Source organism: Arctopsyche grandis, chromosome 2, assembly GCF_051622035.1.
Source record: "Arctopsyche grandis isolate Sample6627 chromosome 2, ASM5162203v2, whole genome shotgun sequence".
NCBI classification, from domain to species: domain Eukaryota; kingdom Metazoa; phylum Arthropoda; class Insecta; order Trichoptera; family Hydropsychidae; genus Arctopsyche; species Arctopsyche grandis.
Genome location: NC_135356.1, coordinates 11,327,347 through 11,340,544, shown reverse-complemented (window position 1 = coordinate 11,340,544; position 13,198 = coordinate 11,327,347). Strand labels below are relative to the sequence as shown.

General features: G+C 36.6%; 1 protein-coding gene across 1 annotated transcript; it reads right to left on the bottom strand.

Moving 5' to 3' along the window:
• Abl (tyrosine-protein kinase Abl) lies at nt 1–12,898 on the bottom strand. The gene is made up of 11 exons (XM_077446479.1): nt 12,626–12,898; nt 7,441–7,698; nt 7,161–7,360; nt 5,668–6,018; nt 5,313–5,596; nt 4,958–5,234; nt 3,988–4,138; nt 3,648–3,912; nt 3,468–3,559; nt 2,964–3,199; nt 1–2,876 (listed from the first exon to the last, which is right to left on the bottom strand). The coding sequence occupies exons 1-11, from the start codon at nt 12,744–12,746 to the stop codon at nt 834–836; spliced, it is 4,278 nt and encodes a 1,425-aa protein (XP_077302605.1). The 5' UTR covers nt 12,747–12,898; the 3' UTR covers nt 1–833.
• Between the last annotated feature and the right edge of the window lie 300 nt (nt 12,899–13,198).

The window sequence follows — 13,198 nt, the reverse complement described above, 5'->3', positions numbered from 1 at the left end:
ATCAGTCACATATAATGTATAATTATTATTGTTAAAAAATATTTTACATACAATGTAAAATACACATTAAAAAGTTTTGATACAATGATGAAATCGTTTAAGAGGCTTTTTTTCAATACATATTGCCCAATTTAATAGTTATTAAAATACTTGAAGAAAAATACATATATTATTGTCCCTAAGAAAGAACAAGTACAAAGTACATTAAAATTTCATCGGAATTGCTTTAATCTCACAGAAGCCGCCGCATTAGTGACGGTTCATATCTAATACCAGGCCTGATCCCAGTTGGAAAGCATACAGCAAGTCAGACAGCTGATCGAGACGAAGAATGTGTGACGAAAAATCACAATCAGGTCCGATTTCATCAGCTTTCGTAGCGACAAGTCTAATTTACAATATCTTTTCAAAAATGACAGTTCTCGGAGCTGGCCTGCCTTAGCCATCAACGCCGCCATATGACGACGGCCTTACACTAAATAAATAAAAAACATTAAAACTCTATTCAAAAATAATAATACCTAAATTTTGAAAACAGATGATACAGTAAAATCCCATGCTGTCGGATCAACATTCATTTGGTCGTACAATGTTTAGGCCAGTCAAAGTTTACAAATAAAACACAATAAACTGGTAGGCCACTAATATAATATATGTATAGTATATATTGCTTGACGAAATCATCGTACCTAATATGTTAGTTATTTTTTGAAAGACATGCAATCATATTAATAAATGGAATTGAATTCGAATTGAGACGAAAAGAAAACGACTCTGTAAATGCATAGTTAATTCATGTACGAACTAATTATACTCATATGCAAAAATGATATTTATCGATTAAGGGCACTGATAGCATCACGAACGGTGGCGGCGACATCAGCGAGAAGTCGGGGCGCATCGCTTCCAGTCTCAGCGGCACTTCTACTACTGCGAGCCCCCGCCGATCTCAAAGCTCTAGTCTGGCTTTCCAGCTTAGCGGTGACCTCTCGGAATTGGAAACGTTGATGTGGAGGAGCAATGTCGGCGCTGTATCCGATGCAGGCTGCGTGGAACATATCCACCTTGTCGGACAGTTGCAACCACGACGAAGAGCTGATGGCATTGTTACCCTTCAAGCTGCCGATGCTGGACTCGAGAGTTTGAGATATTTCGATGATGTTCTCGCGAGCGCCTTTGGGTTCGTCGCTTTGAAGTTTGGTCGGCGCTTTCGGTGGATTGACGACTGGTGCTATCGGGGTAGCATAGATGGCTCCAGGACCTTTTCCGCCAAGGATTGGTTTCATCGGCTTGACCACAGGTTTGACGGGAACGATAGGTTTGTCGTCGACACCCAGCGGCCAGACTCTTCTCTCGGCAGATTTGTTGCTGGCGTTAAGGCTTCGCGTCATGATGTTGGAGACGGAGGAGTCGTCAACGGAATTGTCCGCCTGCGCTGATTTCGAATTCTCGTCGTTCTTCTCCTCGATGACGGACTGTTTGTTGTTTTTTAGCGATAGTTTTGGGCTAAGTTGCGAAGCGGTAACATCAGTCATGGATTCTTTTGGTTCCCACAATTTTTTTAAGCTACTTATACTACCGGTGCTACGACGTTTGTCATCTTCGTCCTCGCCCTTTGATGTGTCAGTGTTACTACTCGATTCGCATTTCTTCTGATCGGAACTTTCGGTGTTGTCTCTTGCGTCGGCGTCTTTTGAAGCCTGACCCTCCTCTAATGGGAAATTGCAATCTGTCTTTTTGGATGTGCCATTAGATGATGAAGTTTCGACTTTTCGAAGTCTCGATTTGAAATCGATAATAGTCGTAGAAGTATTTGTGTCTATTTTCCTAGAATTAATATTATTTTTTGGTGTAGAATCAGTTTTCGACAATTGTTTGAATGTGTTTTTTTTGGTTTCATTATTAGTCGTCGTGCCACCAATACCAGTTTTTCTCAAACTTAGCTTAGCATCCCCCAAGGATGTTAAATTTGCTGCCTCTGCGGGTTCATTTGGCTTAAGGGGTACCATGTTTAAGCTCTCTGACAATTCTGATACAAGCCTGGCGACAGGATCACCGATGGAAGAATGAACATCAACGCCGTTATTAGGAGGAGATTCTTTCGGCTGTTTCAAGCCCTTCTTGTCAGCTCTTTCTTTAATTTCTACGACTAACTTCAACTCCAACATTTCCTTCATATTGTTTTTAAAAGAAGAATTTTCACATTTATTATCATCCTCTGTTTCATCAGCGGTATTGATATTAAAACAGCCATCGCCAGTATTTGCAATTGAAAGTGAATTTTTCGGTTCGAAATTAGATGAGCCGACTTTATTCTTAGATTTTGACGAATTTGTAGATTTAAAAGACTCATTTGAAACTTCTCTGGGTTGGCGAGATTTCTTTTTAAATGAAGATAATGACGGCTCGTCTTGCCGTTGAAAGGAAGTCAACAAAGAACAGTTCAAATCGTCGGGAGGAGGAGGCAAATCTGTCGGTGGAGGTGGAAATTCCAAATCAGCCAAAGAAGGATTAGCTTTACTCGGACTTCCGCTTCTCAAAGAATCATTGGGATAAAAAGTGCGTACACCTGCCATGGGTCTACGGGCCCGAGCAGGGGGAGACGCCGGAATGGGAATGGGGGGTGCAGTGACACCCCCAGATGAGTTGCTACGTATCATATGAGAAGTATTCCGCAAAGAAGGATGAGGCGAAGACACTTGATTTATGCCATCGTCTTCGTTGGGCAAATCTTCCTGACATTTTGGACCCGGGGAAAGACTTCCTTGTCGTAACGACTCCAAAAAAGCTCCTATACGTGCACCCTTCGGCAAAGTACCATATCTGTTTATAGCTCTCTTTACATTCTGAACTTCTAAAGCAGCCACTTGTACAGTCTGAAAATTGAAATAATATACACATGTAAATTAAATTCATATGGGTGTATTTGAGTTAAAACAAATATAATAATAATAATAAATCACTTTTTGATCATGTTCTTTAGGAGGATAAGTTCGTGCTTTTTTGCCGCGATGTTGAAGTCCACGATTTCCCATGACTGGAGCACATTTTGCAGGTGCCGAGAATGCGTGCGTTGAAAGGGGATTAGATATGTCATCTATTTGGGAATCGTCAGTATCAGGCGTGTGCTCTTGCAAAGATCCATCTGACGATGGAGCTTTTCCACCAATGTTATTCGACTTAATATCTCGTACAACACCTACAAGCACGCGAAATAATATATATATATATATATATATATATATATATATATATATATATATATATATATATATATATATATATATATATATATATATATATATATATATATATATATATATATATATATATATATATATATATATATATATATATATATATATATATATATATATATATATATATATATATATATATATATATATATATATATATTTATTTTATAGATTATTTTATGTTATAATTTTTACTAAATGAAAACCAACCATTCAAGTCGTCTTCGACAACGGATGGAGAAATATGAGAATCATCTGGGGTGTATTGTGATTCTCTGAATAAACTGCATGAAGATAAAAGACTGAAAATTCAATATGCAAAATCATTCAAATTTATTTTCTCATTTATAATATGATTAATACAATAGTATTTTTTTTTAAATATAATACCTGGTCCTTTTGGGAGGTGCTGGTGGATGTTTTCCCCGTCGATTTGTCGATCGTCGCATTTGAACCACAAGCGGAGGGGCGTTGCTGGAAGTGTTTGATGAATTTTTCATAGATGCCCGCTGGCTAGACGAGGAGAATGTGACCATTTGGTTGGGAATCGAATCTTGAGACGATTGTTGTCTCCTTAGGGAAAGTTGGGGGGTGCCACTGCTGGTTCTCACACCGATATCGTCTATGTTTTCCTCTTGCAAAGTCTTCTCCACTTCTACATAACGTAAAGATAAAAATAAGAAAAAAATACAAAAACAACTAAAACATATCAACAGTTCAAAATATAAACCTTCGGTGATGGAATTATCTTGGAACATGTGTTCGAGGGAATGATGGATCTCTTGAAACGTTGGCCTATCTTGGGCACTCCATTGCCAACATCCTCTCATCAGCTCATACACGGGAGGTGGACATCCCGGTGGACACTCCATTCTATAACCCTAAAATTAACAATAAAATAGCCTTTCACTTAAACCAAACATGCCGCTTGACACGCAATATTATCGACAATAAGTGAACTTATAAATATCGATAAAACGTGCCGTAACAACCTGAAATACAAACTCCGTATATTAGAACGTATTTTTCATAATATTTTCATTTCATATGTTACAAATATGTTCAAAAAATGAAAACTTCCTTAACTGAAAAGATTATTTGTGGTTTACTTATGATGAAAAATCAATCGCTGTACATACATCTGAAAACACGCTGATATAAAAATGCCATTATTTTAAATTACGCAAAACTAGAATTGTCATACAACAAATTAGTCACTAAATTGAAACAGTGATTTAAGCTTGGCGGATTTTGGTCGGGAAAACAACGAGTTATCGTCACATTTTCATATGCAAAGAAACACAAGCGTCAACTTAAGTGGATCATCCAAAAACGTTGCTCATACGATCATATTCATGTGACCACGGTAGATATTTTTCATAAAACAACAAATTATTATGATGCTTAATATAAAGGAACAATTTGCTTTTGTGTTTCTTAAATTCACTGCATGTTTCATATTGAAAATAAACCTAAGGATGACGAATGTTGACACTTCATGCTTCTGTGTGGTGGTAAACATATAAAAATATTAATTTATGATATGACACTATCAATATATATGAAAATTGAAATGAAACAAATACAAATACGTAAACAAAAATAATAAAAGAACATGCTAAGAATCGCAAACGCTCGCCGCCAATACATAATAAATCGCTGCCGTGTTTCACAGATTCAAAAGGATTCGAAAGATTTACCTTTTCTAACATATGATAGACATCAGTCAAATCAACGCCAGGATACGGCGACATTCCGTACGTAGCGATTTCCCACAAAAGTATACCGAACGCCCACACGTCAGACTTGGTAGAGAATTTGTTGTACGCGAGACCTTCAGGCGCAGTCCATTTGATGGGGAACTTGGCTCCGGCGTGGGCAGTGTATGTGTCATCGCGCATCAAACGCGCCAAACCAAAATCGGCTACTTTCACCAGATGATTCTCGCCAACGAGGCAGTTTCTCGCAGCCAAGTCCCTGAAATATGAAACGCTATTATGAATAAAGGGTTCACTAGTGGGCCAAATAAGTCAGTCTTATAGGAAGGTTTTGTACCGGTGGATGAAACTGCGGCTTTCTAGGTAGCTCATGCCGCTGGCGATCTGCGTCGCCATATACATCAGAACAACAGCTGTTATTTGCTCCTTGTTACCGTTTCGCAAATAGTCCAGGAGGTTGCCTTTGCTCATAAACTCGGTTATGATATAGAAAGGTGGTTCCCGAGTGCAGACTCCCAACAGTTGGACGAGATTGGGATGTTTCATTTCTTTCATTATAGAAGCCTCTTCGAGGAAATCTTTCAAAGCCATTGTATCCTCTTTGAGCGTTTTCACAGCGACCTAAACAGTCAAAGACAATTAATGCGATGCATTTTTATGATAAACTGGAATTGCGTGAACGTTATTATTACCGTCATGTTGTATCGTTTCCATACTGCTTCGTAAACGTCTCCATACTGACCCCCTCCAAGTTTGTGTCGCATGACAATGTCGGTTCTGTCTATTTCCCATTCGTCCGGTTCAGGACTGAGTGGGAACACCGTTGGTTTGTTATGTTTAGGAGCTGGGTAGAGAAGTTGTGTAATAAGTCCGTCGCCCAGCATTGAATGGTGATGAACAAGTTCGGCCAAAGTGCCAAACTTGCTTTCGGCTGTTACAAAGCATTTTCCTTCTGAATCTTCGTTGATTCTATAGTGATACACGCGACCCTCATAACGGAGAGAAATGCTCCTCTGACCGGGACTAGATTCCGATTCTCTAACCTAGAACGAGAGTGCAATCGATAAGAATTCGAAAATATATCAAAGATTTCCATCGCCAGTATTAATAAGATGAACAGACAAACAAAACTGAAAAAAGAAATATAATTTAAGATAAGTTTCTAAAGTGCACATCTCTGTATTAAACCCTCTGGATATTGATTAGTAATTTGATCGAAGACTACCAATATCAATTGTGTCAAAAGTTTAAAAAAACGAAATTTTGAAGGTCGAGTACAAGTGGTAGGCTCGTATCTTATATATTCTGTGAAATGAACAATCGTTTGGTATTTATTTATTTTCATAAGCTACCTAAATAAAAAAATTATTCTGAACTCGATTCGGAATTCAGACAGTTCTTCACTTTATTGATCTACAAGACAAAAATAAAATTTAAAATGGAAAAGCTGATAAATAACTAATGATTAAGACTTTGACAGACAAGAAACAAAATTAATCCTTGATGCACCATAAAAATAATGGAAAAATGTGATTACATTTGAGAAGTTTGAACCTGACCAAAAATAGGCGATTAAAGACGAGTCTGGACTACGTGTCAAAATAATAAACACAACGGATTAGTCTCACCGGACCTGTGCATGTCCATCCCTACAGACCTGGTCGAGTGCATGCGCAAATAATAGGCATGCCGGATTAGTATCACTGAACCCGTGTGTGTCCAATAGCGAACACGCTGGATTAGCCTGACCGACCGCAAAGGCCAAGCTCTGCAACTTATCCAGTAAAAAGAGATTCAAACGTCAGATGAAACTAACGAGCGACTATTCCATGGGGACCTCCCGAGTAAGAAGGAAGTGCTGTGAAGTGACTTTGGCCATTGATTTGAATCCCAAACCCACCACTATGTAACAATATCAATCAATAAAGTTTTAAAACACACATATTTATATATATATATATATATATATATATATATATATATATATATATATATATATATATATATATATATATATTTAGTTTTTTTTTGTATTGCTTTGCTTTCGAACACATTTATCTAGAAACTAGTTACATATGTACGTACAAAAGTCTATAGCCTGATCTATGTACCCAAAAAAATCTAAGCTAAATTAAAAAAATAATTTGATTGATCAATGATGATGCTCATATAAACAAAAACATACCAAAAAACTTCCGTTAATTCCGGAGCTAAGCAAATATTCAGCTGCATTTCTCGATATGGGTCCATGGTACCAAGAGTGTTTCTCCAACGAATTAACCGGTGTCACATAGTTCGACGGAACCCATCCCATTTGACCGGACGCCGAATGAGCCTCGCACCATTCTCCGCTTTTATTATAACTTAATATTCTAACTTGTTCACCTGAAGCAAAAAAAAAAAATTTAAACTATTGTATACACAAAAAGTTAATATAAATATATTATATATATATAACAAATTACCTTTCTTCAAGCTCAGTTGATTATCACCTCCGGCTTGGAAGTCATACAACGCGACGAACAACTGGGGATCGTCATCTTCGTGGTGCGTCAGAAGGTTCTCTTTAGACGTCCATCGGTTCGCCGAGTCAAACGGCAAAGAAGTGGTGACACATGACGAAGCCGTAACAGCTCCAGGCAACGTTCCTGTTCCGGTTAGTAAATTCTCGCCGTCGGCCACATCCGGAATGTGCGGCAAAGGTCTGCTTTGCAAGAGAGCCTCTGAAAATATATCCAATGCGATTGATCAATACATGTATATTGCAAAACATATAGAACGATCAGTTATCACATTTTCATATAAAGTTCATCAATAGAGCAGTTATAGAAATGGGTGTTCCGACACCTCGTAAATCTGGTAAAAGGCTTATATTGGGACAATTCTATGTCAGTAAGGGTAAACAAACACTTCAAAACTTAAAGTCCATAAGAGTGTGCGTCAAGGATATATTTTGTCTCCCATGCTGTTTAATATTAATGGGAATACATCATGAGAAAGGCTCTTAATGCCTGGGAGAGAGGGTAACAATGGGGGTAAAAGCATATCCAATCTCAGATACGCCGATGATACTACTCTTATAGCCAACTCCGAAGAGGAAATGCCGGATTTACTCTGTCGTCTGCAACACGAAGACAGAACAATCGAGATGAACAGACTGAAAACAGAGATTATAATGGTGGATCGGTATGGTCAACTCGTGAGGACGGATGCTCTATCTGATCTTGAAGTTGTAAACGAGTTTATTTATCTTGGATCAACGCTATCGAATGACAGAAGTGTGGGAGACTGATCAGCATGGCAAAGAGCTCAATGTTGAAACTGATTAAAATTTGGAAAGACCGTGTCTACGAAGATGCGTCCAGTTCGAGCTTTGTAGACACCCCGTATTTATATACGGAGTGGAAACATGGACGGTACGAGCTCAGGAAAAGCAGAGAATAAATGCTTTAGAGGTAGAGTGACTATCTCCAACAAGATGGAGTGACTAGGTCGGGGCTACCACTAGTCGAGTCACTGAAAGCTGCGGGGTGTTAAGAGGGCTTGAGGACTATGACGGGCCACATTATGGAAGTTAGAAGACGGGAAAGTCACGACCCTCAAGAGGAAAGCGACCAGAAAGAATCCAACAGTGTCTAGGTATGAACATTGACGTGTATGCCTGTTTCATACACTACGAGAAGACATTTGACAAGACATTGGAGATAGTACTAGATAAAAGAGATATCCGGGCAATTGTTAATCTCTATTAGAATGAGACTGCCATAATACGCATCGAACGTGACTCAAAAGAGCATGAGAATACTGAAGACAGTTTTTCAAGGATGTGTGCTCTCACCAATATTGTTTAATTTTTACTTCGACAGATCAAATTATGCAAATCAATGAAATAAATGTCTAATTAAATATATTTTTTGAATAGTGTCCAATTTTAGTACATAAACTCTTTTCTTATGAGCCACCTTATCATATTTTGTAATCTTTTGTAAGTGCTTCGATAGAGATATACTTACTAGATATATATGAACTTATCTCATCAAAAACGATTTTAACTGTGAATTTCTATATTATAATAAGTTTATAGCGTTAAAAAATTGAAATTTTCGTAATTGGACTATGTAACCATTCATTTAAATGTATTCAAAAATATGAAAGATAATTTTAAATGCTACGTCATTTGGTAGCATTTTGGCACTGTTAAAAATAGTTATCAATGGCAATATTGAAACCCATTAATCTTTGAGTAGCGAATATTTGACACTGCTAACTGCAGGAGGAGCACTGAAATTCTTATTTATAAATTCAGAAAAAATCAATAGTTAAATAAACAATAAAATTGTATTACTATATAGTTAGGAAGTCAATCAACAGGAAGACGATATATATTTTAAATGTGTTAACAAAAAGGATTTACATGATATAGCGAAAGAATTGGAAACAGTGAAAATAGTTTAGAATCAGTTGACGATTTTGTTGAACAGATTGTACCCCATATGTGGGGTGACCATACGTCTTGTTTTGGCCGGGAAAGTTTCGTTTTTATTACGTGTTTTGGTTCGTTCTGTCGTTTAACTTGTCACATTATGGCTGTCCATTGGTGCACGGAAGAATTTGTTGTCCCCTCTTCATTTTAATCATAATAGTCATAACTACGGTGTTAAAGAACCAAATTTTTTTACAAAAATTACTTCATCGGAGAAATATTCTTGGCATATTAATAATATTAATAGTTGAATATAGTTGAACTCTTCATTTACTTACCAAAGAACTATTTTAGGCTAATTTAGATAAATATATATTTTTTAATTTTCGATAGTTTTTATTTCCATTTTTCCTTGTTTCATCAATTTTTTCCCAAAAAAACATGTAACACCTACATACAAAATATTGATTTTAAAGTAACATTTAAATATTTTGTTACTCTTTTTTGAATAAAAAATAGCTTTGTGCTATTATTTTTAAATAACTGTAAAATACAATACTATACTTTATTTCATTTTCTACTTTAAAAGAAATGTACTTTCCAATAAAAACTATATTAGTAAAATTTTCAGGTGAACATAATTTTTGCAATTAAAAAGAGCTAGAATGTTATACTGGAATTTTTGTATTGTTTTATTTGTTAATTTTACATGTTTCAGAAAAAAACAAACCAGCCTGTGACGCAAGAATATCAAGCATTTTTTTTAATCTTGTTTCTATCTTTTTCTTGTACACAAGAATTGTACATTCAAAAAAAAAATTAATCATAATTCCTTGACAATTATAATGGTTATGACATAAAAATATTGTAAGTGCAATACATTTTTTTTTTATATAAAGTGGGTGGGGGGGGGGGTAAGTTTTATGCGGGGCGTCGTGTTTTGAGTTTTGGGAAATATGTCAAAAATATGAAAATTTTTGCATCATCATTTTTCTAATTTATACAAATGCTAAATGAATTTTATTTAATTTTTTTAATTAATTAATTTTTTTATTCAATTAGTTTAAAAATCATATTTTTTCTTTTCTTTTCTTACATTAATAGTGTTTTTTTGTTTTATTGTTCTACATATGTACTACTTATTGTTCAATGTATTATTATTATGTATGTTCTATATTATTATTGTTCAATGGTCCTTGCGGTCGTATATAAAATAAAATAAATAAAATGTCTACCCTACTACCCATATGGCAAATGACAAATTATATGGTATATGATTTATCTTTTGAAAATCAATTAAATTAGACGATAATAGAAAACTTAAAAGAATTAAAGCACGACGATAGTTGCGAAAATAACAATTAATGTTGATCTATAACTAAAGAGTGTAATATATTCGAAAAGGGGTTTTTAAGTACTGGAGAATGTTTTAGAAATTAAGTGTGAACACCTTTTGAGGTGATCGAGAAATTGGGGATGGATCAATGTTTGAAAATTCTTCTATAACATGGTGTTTACTTAAAAGCCAAATAAATGATGTGTATTATTTACTTGAACTAAAAAAACATTTATTAAAACTGTTTTTAAATCTCTTGCTTGTGTGGCTTCAGTGATTGTATATTACTGGTGTGTGGCATGAAAAAATTTGCATTTCTCTACCAGATGAAAAAAGATTAAGCATTATAAAATAAAAAATCAACTATTTGGAGGCAATTTTTTATTTAATTAAAAAATGGCAGTTTCAATTGGAAGAATGTAGGAACACTGCCTGAATCATTAGCAAAGTGAAACAAATACTGTGGCATTCTTGCAGGAATCTTGGCAACAAGGATGCTGTGTGCAATAAAACGTGATATGAAGCTTCAATTGCCAACATGGGATATGGAAATTGGTTCGGCAACAGGCGTGTACTGTTTGTTTCTTAGAAGAGTTAGTCAAAAGTTAATTCTGTCAGTTGAAAGAATTGAAGTTGATCAAATTGTGCAATCACATTGACTGGAATAGTCCAGAATCTTAACAAAATGGAGGATTGATTAAAGGATGAATTATTAAAGTTTGTTTGCATAGAGAAAGAATAACGACAGTAGAGTACTTCCTCAACACTGCATTTTAGTCTCTGTAATATTCAATGGTTGAAATAGGTAAGGCTTTGTTTTCAATATAAAATCATTTGCCATTTACTGCTGGATGAAGCTTACGACACGCTTTCATTTGTCTCTGTTTTGAGCAGCTCTGATCCATCTCATTCCACACATTTCATTCAGCTGTATTTTTCCTTGTACCTTTTACATTATCTTGGGTACTTTCTAGGTACTCCTATATACATAACTTGTATATAAATACATTTTATATATAAAACTGAAACGGGGTTTCTAATTGGCTGAATTGGTGAAAGATGTTTGTGATTGGTTGGTTATTAAATAATATAATTTTTTTTTCGATTCAAATATGTATAAATGTAAAAAAATAAAACAAATGAAGATTTTTTTCGTCGTTTTCATTTCAGCACCACTAGTCTCGTATAAAAGAAATGTTTCAAAATAATGGGGAAGTACCTAAAAAATAATATTGTGAGCAAGGATTAAATCACTCAAGGATACAGTATTCAAGGTGGAGATAGTTTTGATGATTGATATTGTTTGCAAAGGTGTTAAAAAAATATATACAAGATTTTTATAACTGGTCATATTCAATTTCAATGCACACTTTACAAACAGGTGCAACAACTGTCTTATGTTAAACATATGTTGTTGTAATTGAAAAAAAAAAGAATATTTATAGCAGGAACAAAGGAATTAATTTCCCATTGAAATGATAATAAACTCATTCGGAAGGACGATTCGCTATTATCGACAAGCTGTTCGATCGCAGACCAAACATCCCTAGAGAAACGAGCGCCATATTTTTTCGTAAAAAATACCCCCTGCCGGTAAAACGTCAAAACTAGATAAAACTAGAAAGAATGGCTTTCACTTATCGACCATACCCTCGCATTCGTCGTGGGGGCTCAACCAAGGATACAGGGGAGGGGGGAGAGAAGGGAGAGAATGGGTGGGTGGGGGAGTGGGCGGATCCGATGCGTCGCTAAGCGGGGGGTAACGAAGCTTCGCGGTGCGAATACAGGGCGTAGCACCCGCGCCGTTCGGAAGCCGGCCGGGTGGGGCAGGGGAGAAAATAGCGGAAGGGTAGTTGTATATGTGTATGTGTGTATATGTGCGATTTCTCACCGCTGTGCTCGGTGAATATGTTCGATCCAGGGCCAGAGCGGGGGTGTGGAGGGTGTCGCGCGCGCGCTCGGGGGGGGCGAGGCGCCGGCGCGGGGCGCTCCTTGGCGTGCTGGGCGCCCATATGAGCGGCGCTAGCGGGGCGCGCGCCGCGCCGCCCGCCCGCCTGACATGTTTGACGTCGATTTTTTAGTGACGACAACGGCCGCTTGGCGCCGCCACCAACAGCGCGCGCACACACTCGCAGAGTCACGCACACGTACAAACACTGCGATAGTGTACGACAAGGCTCGGTTTGAAACGACACTCCACAACGGGTTGCAAATCGGCCATATACTCGATTCAAATTTTTCTGATGAAAGGGCAATAAAATTAGCTACATCTATGTACTATTAGCATCTTAACAATTAAATTCGCCAGATAATCTCGACTAGATACGAATATATAAAGTATTGGTTCGATCCTTGTCTCCGCTTATTTCACAATTTGACAAAACCTTACATTCGTTCCATCTAGAGCAGTGCTACTCAAACATTTTCAGCTGGCGGACCAGTATATATTTTTCAGTAATTCTCA

Bases quoted from the DNA above. Each gene is read 5' to 3' on its own strand.
- Abl (XM_077446479.1), bottom strand. From the start codon at position 12,746: ATGGGCGCCCAGCACGCCAAGGAGCGCCCCGCGCCGGCGCCTCGCCCC. The intron at 4,139-4,957 runs GTAAATCTTTCG...TGTTAATTTTAG, and splicing joins TCTATCATATGTTAGAAAAG to GGTTATAGAATGGAGTGTCC. The intron at 2,877-2,963 runs GTGATTTATTAT...TTCAATTTTCAG, and splicing joins CTAAAGAACATGATCAAAAA to ACTGTACAAGTGGCTGCTTT.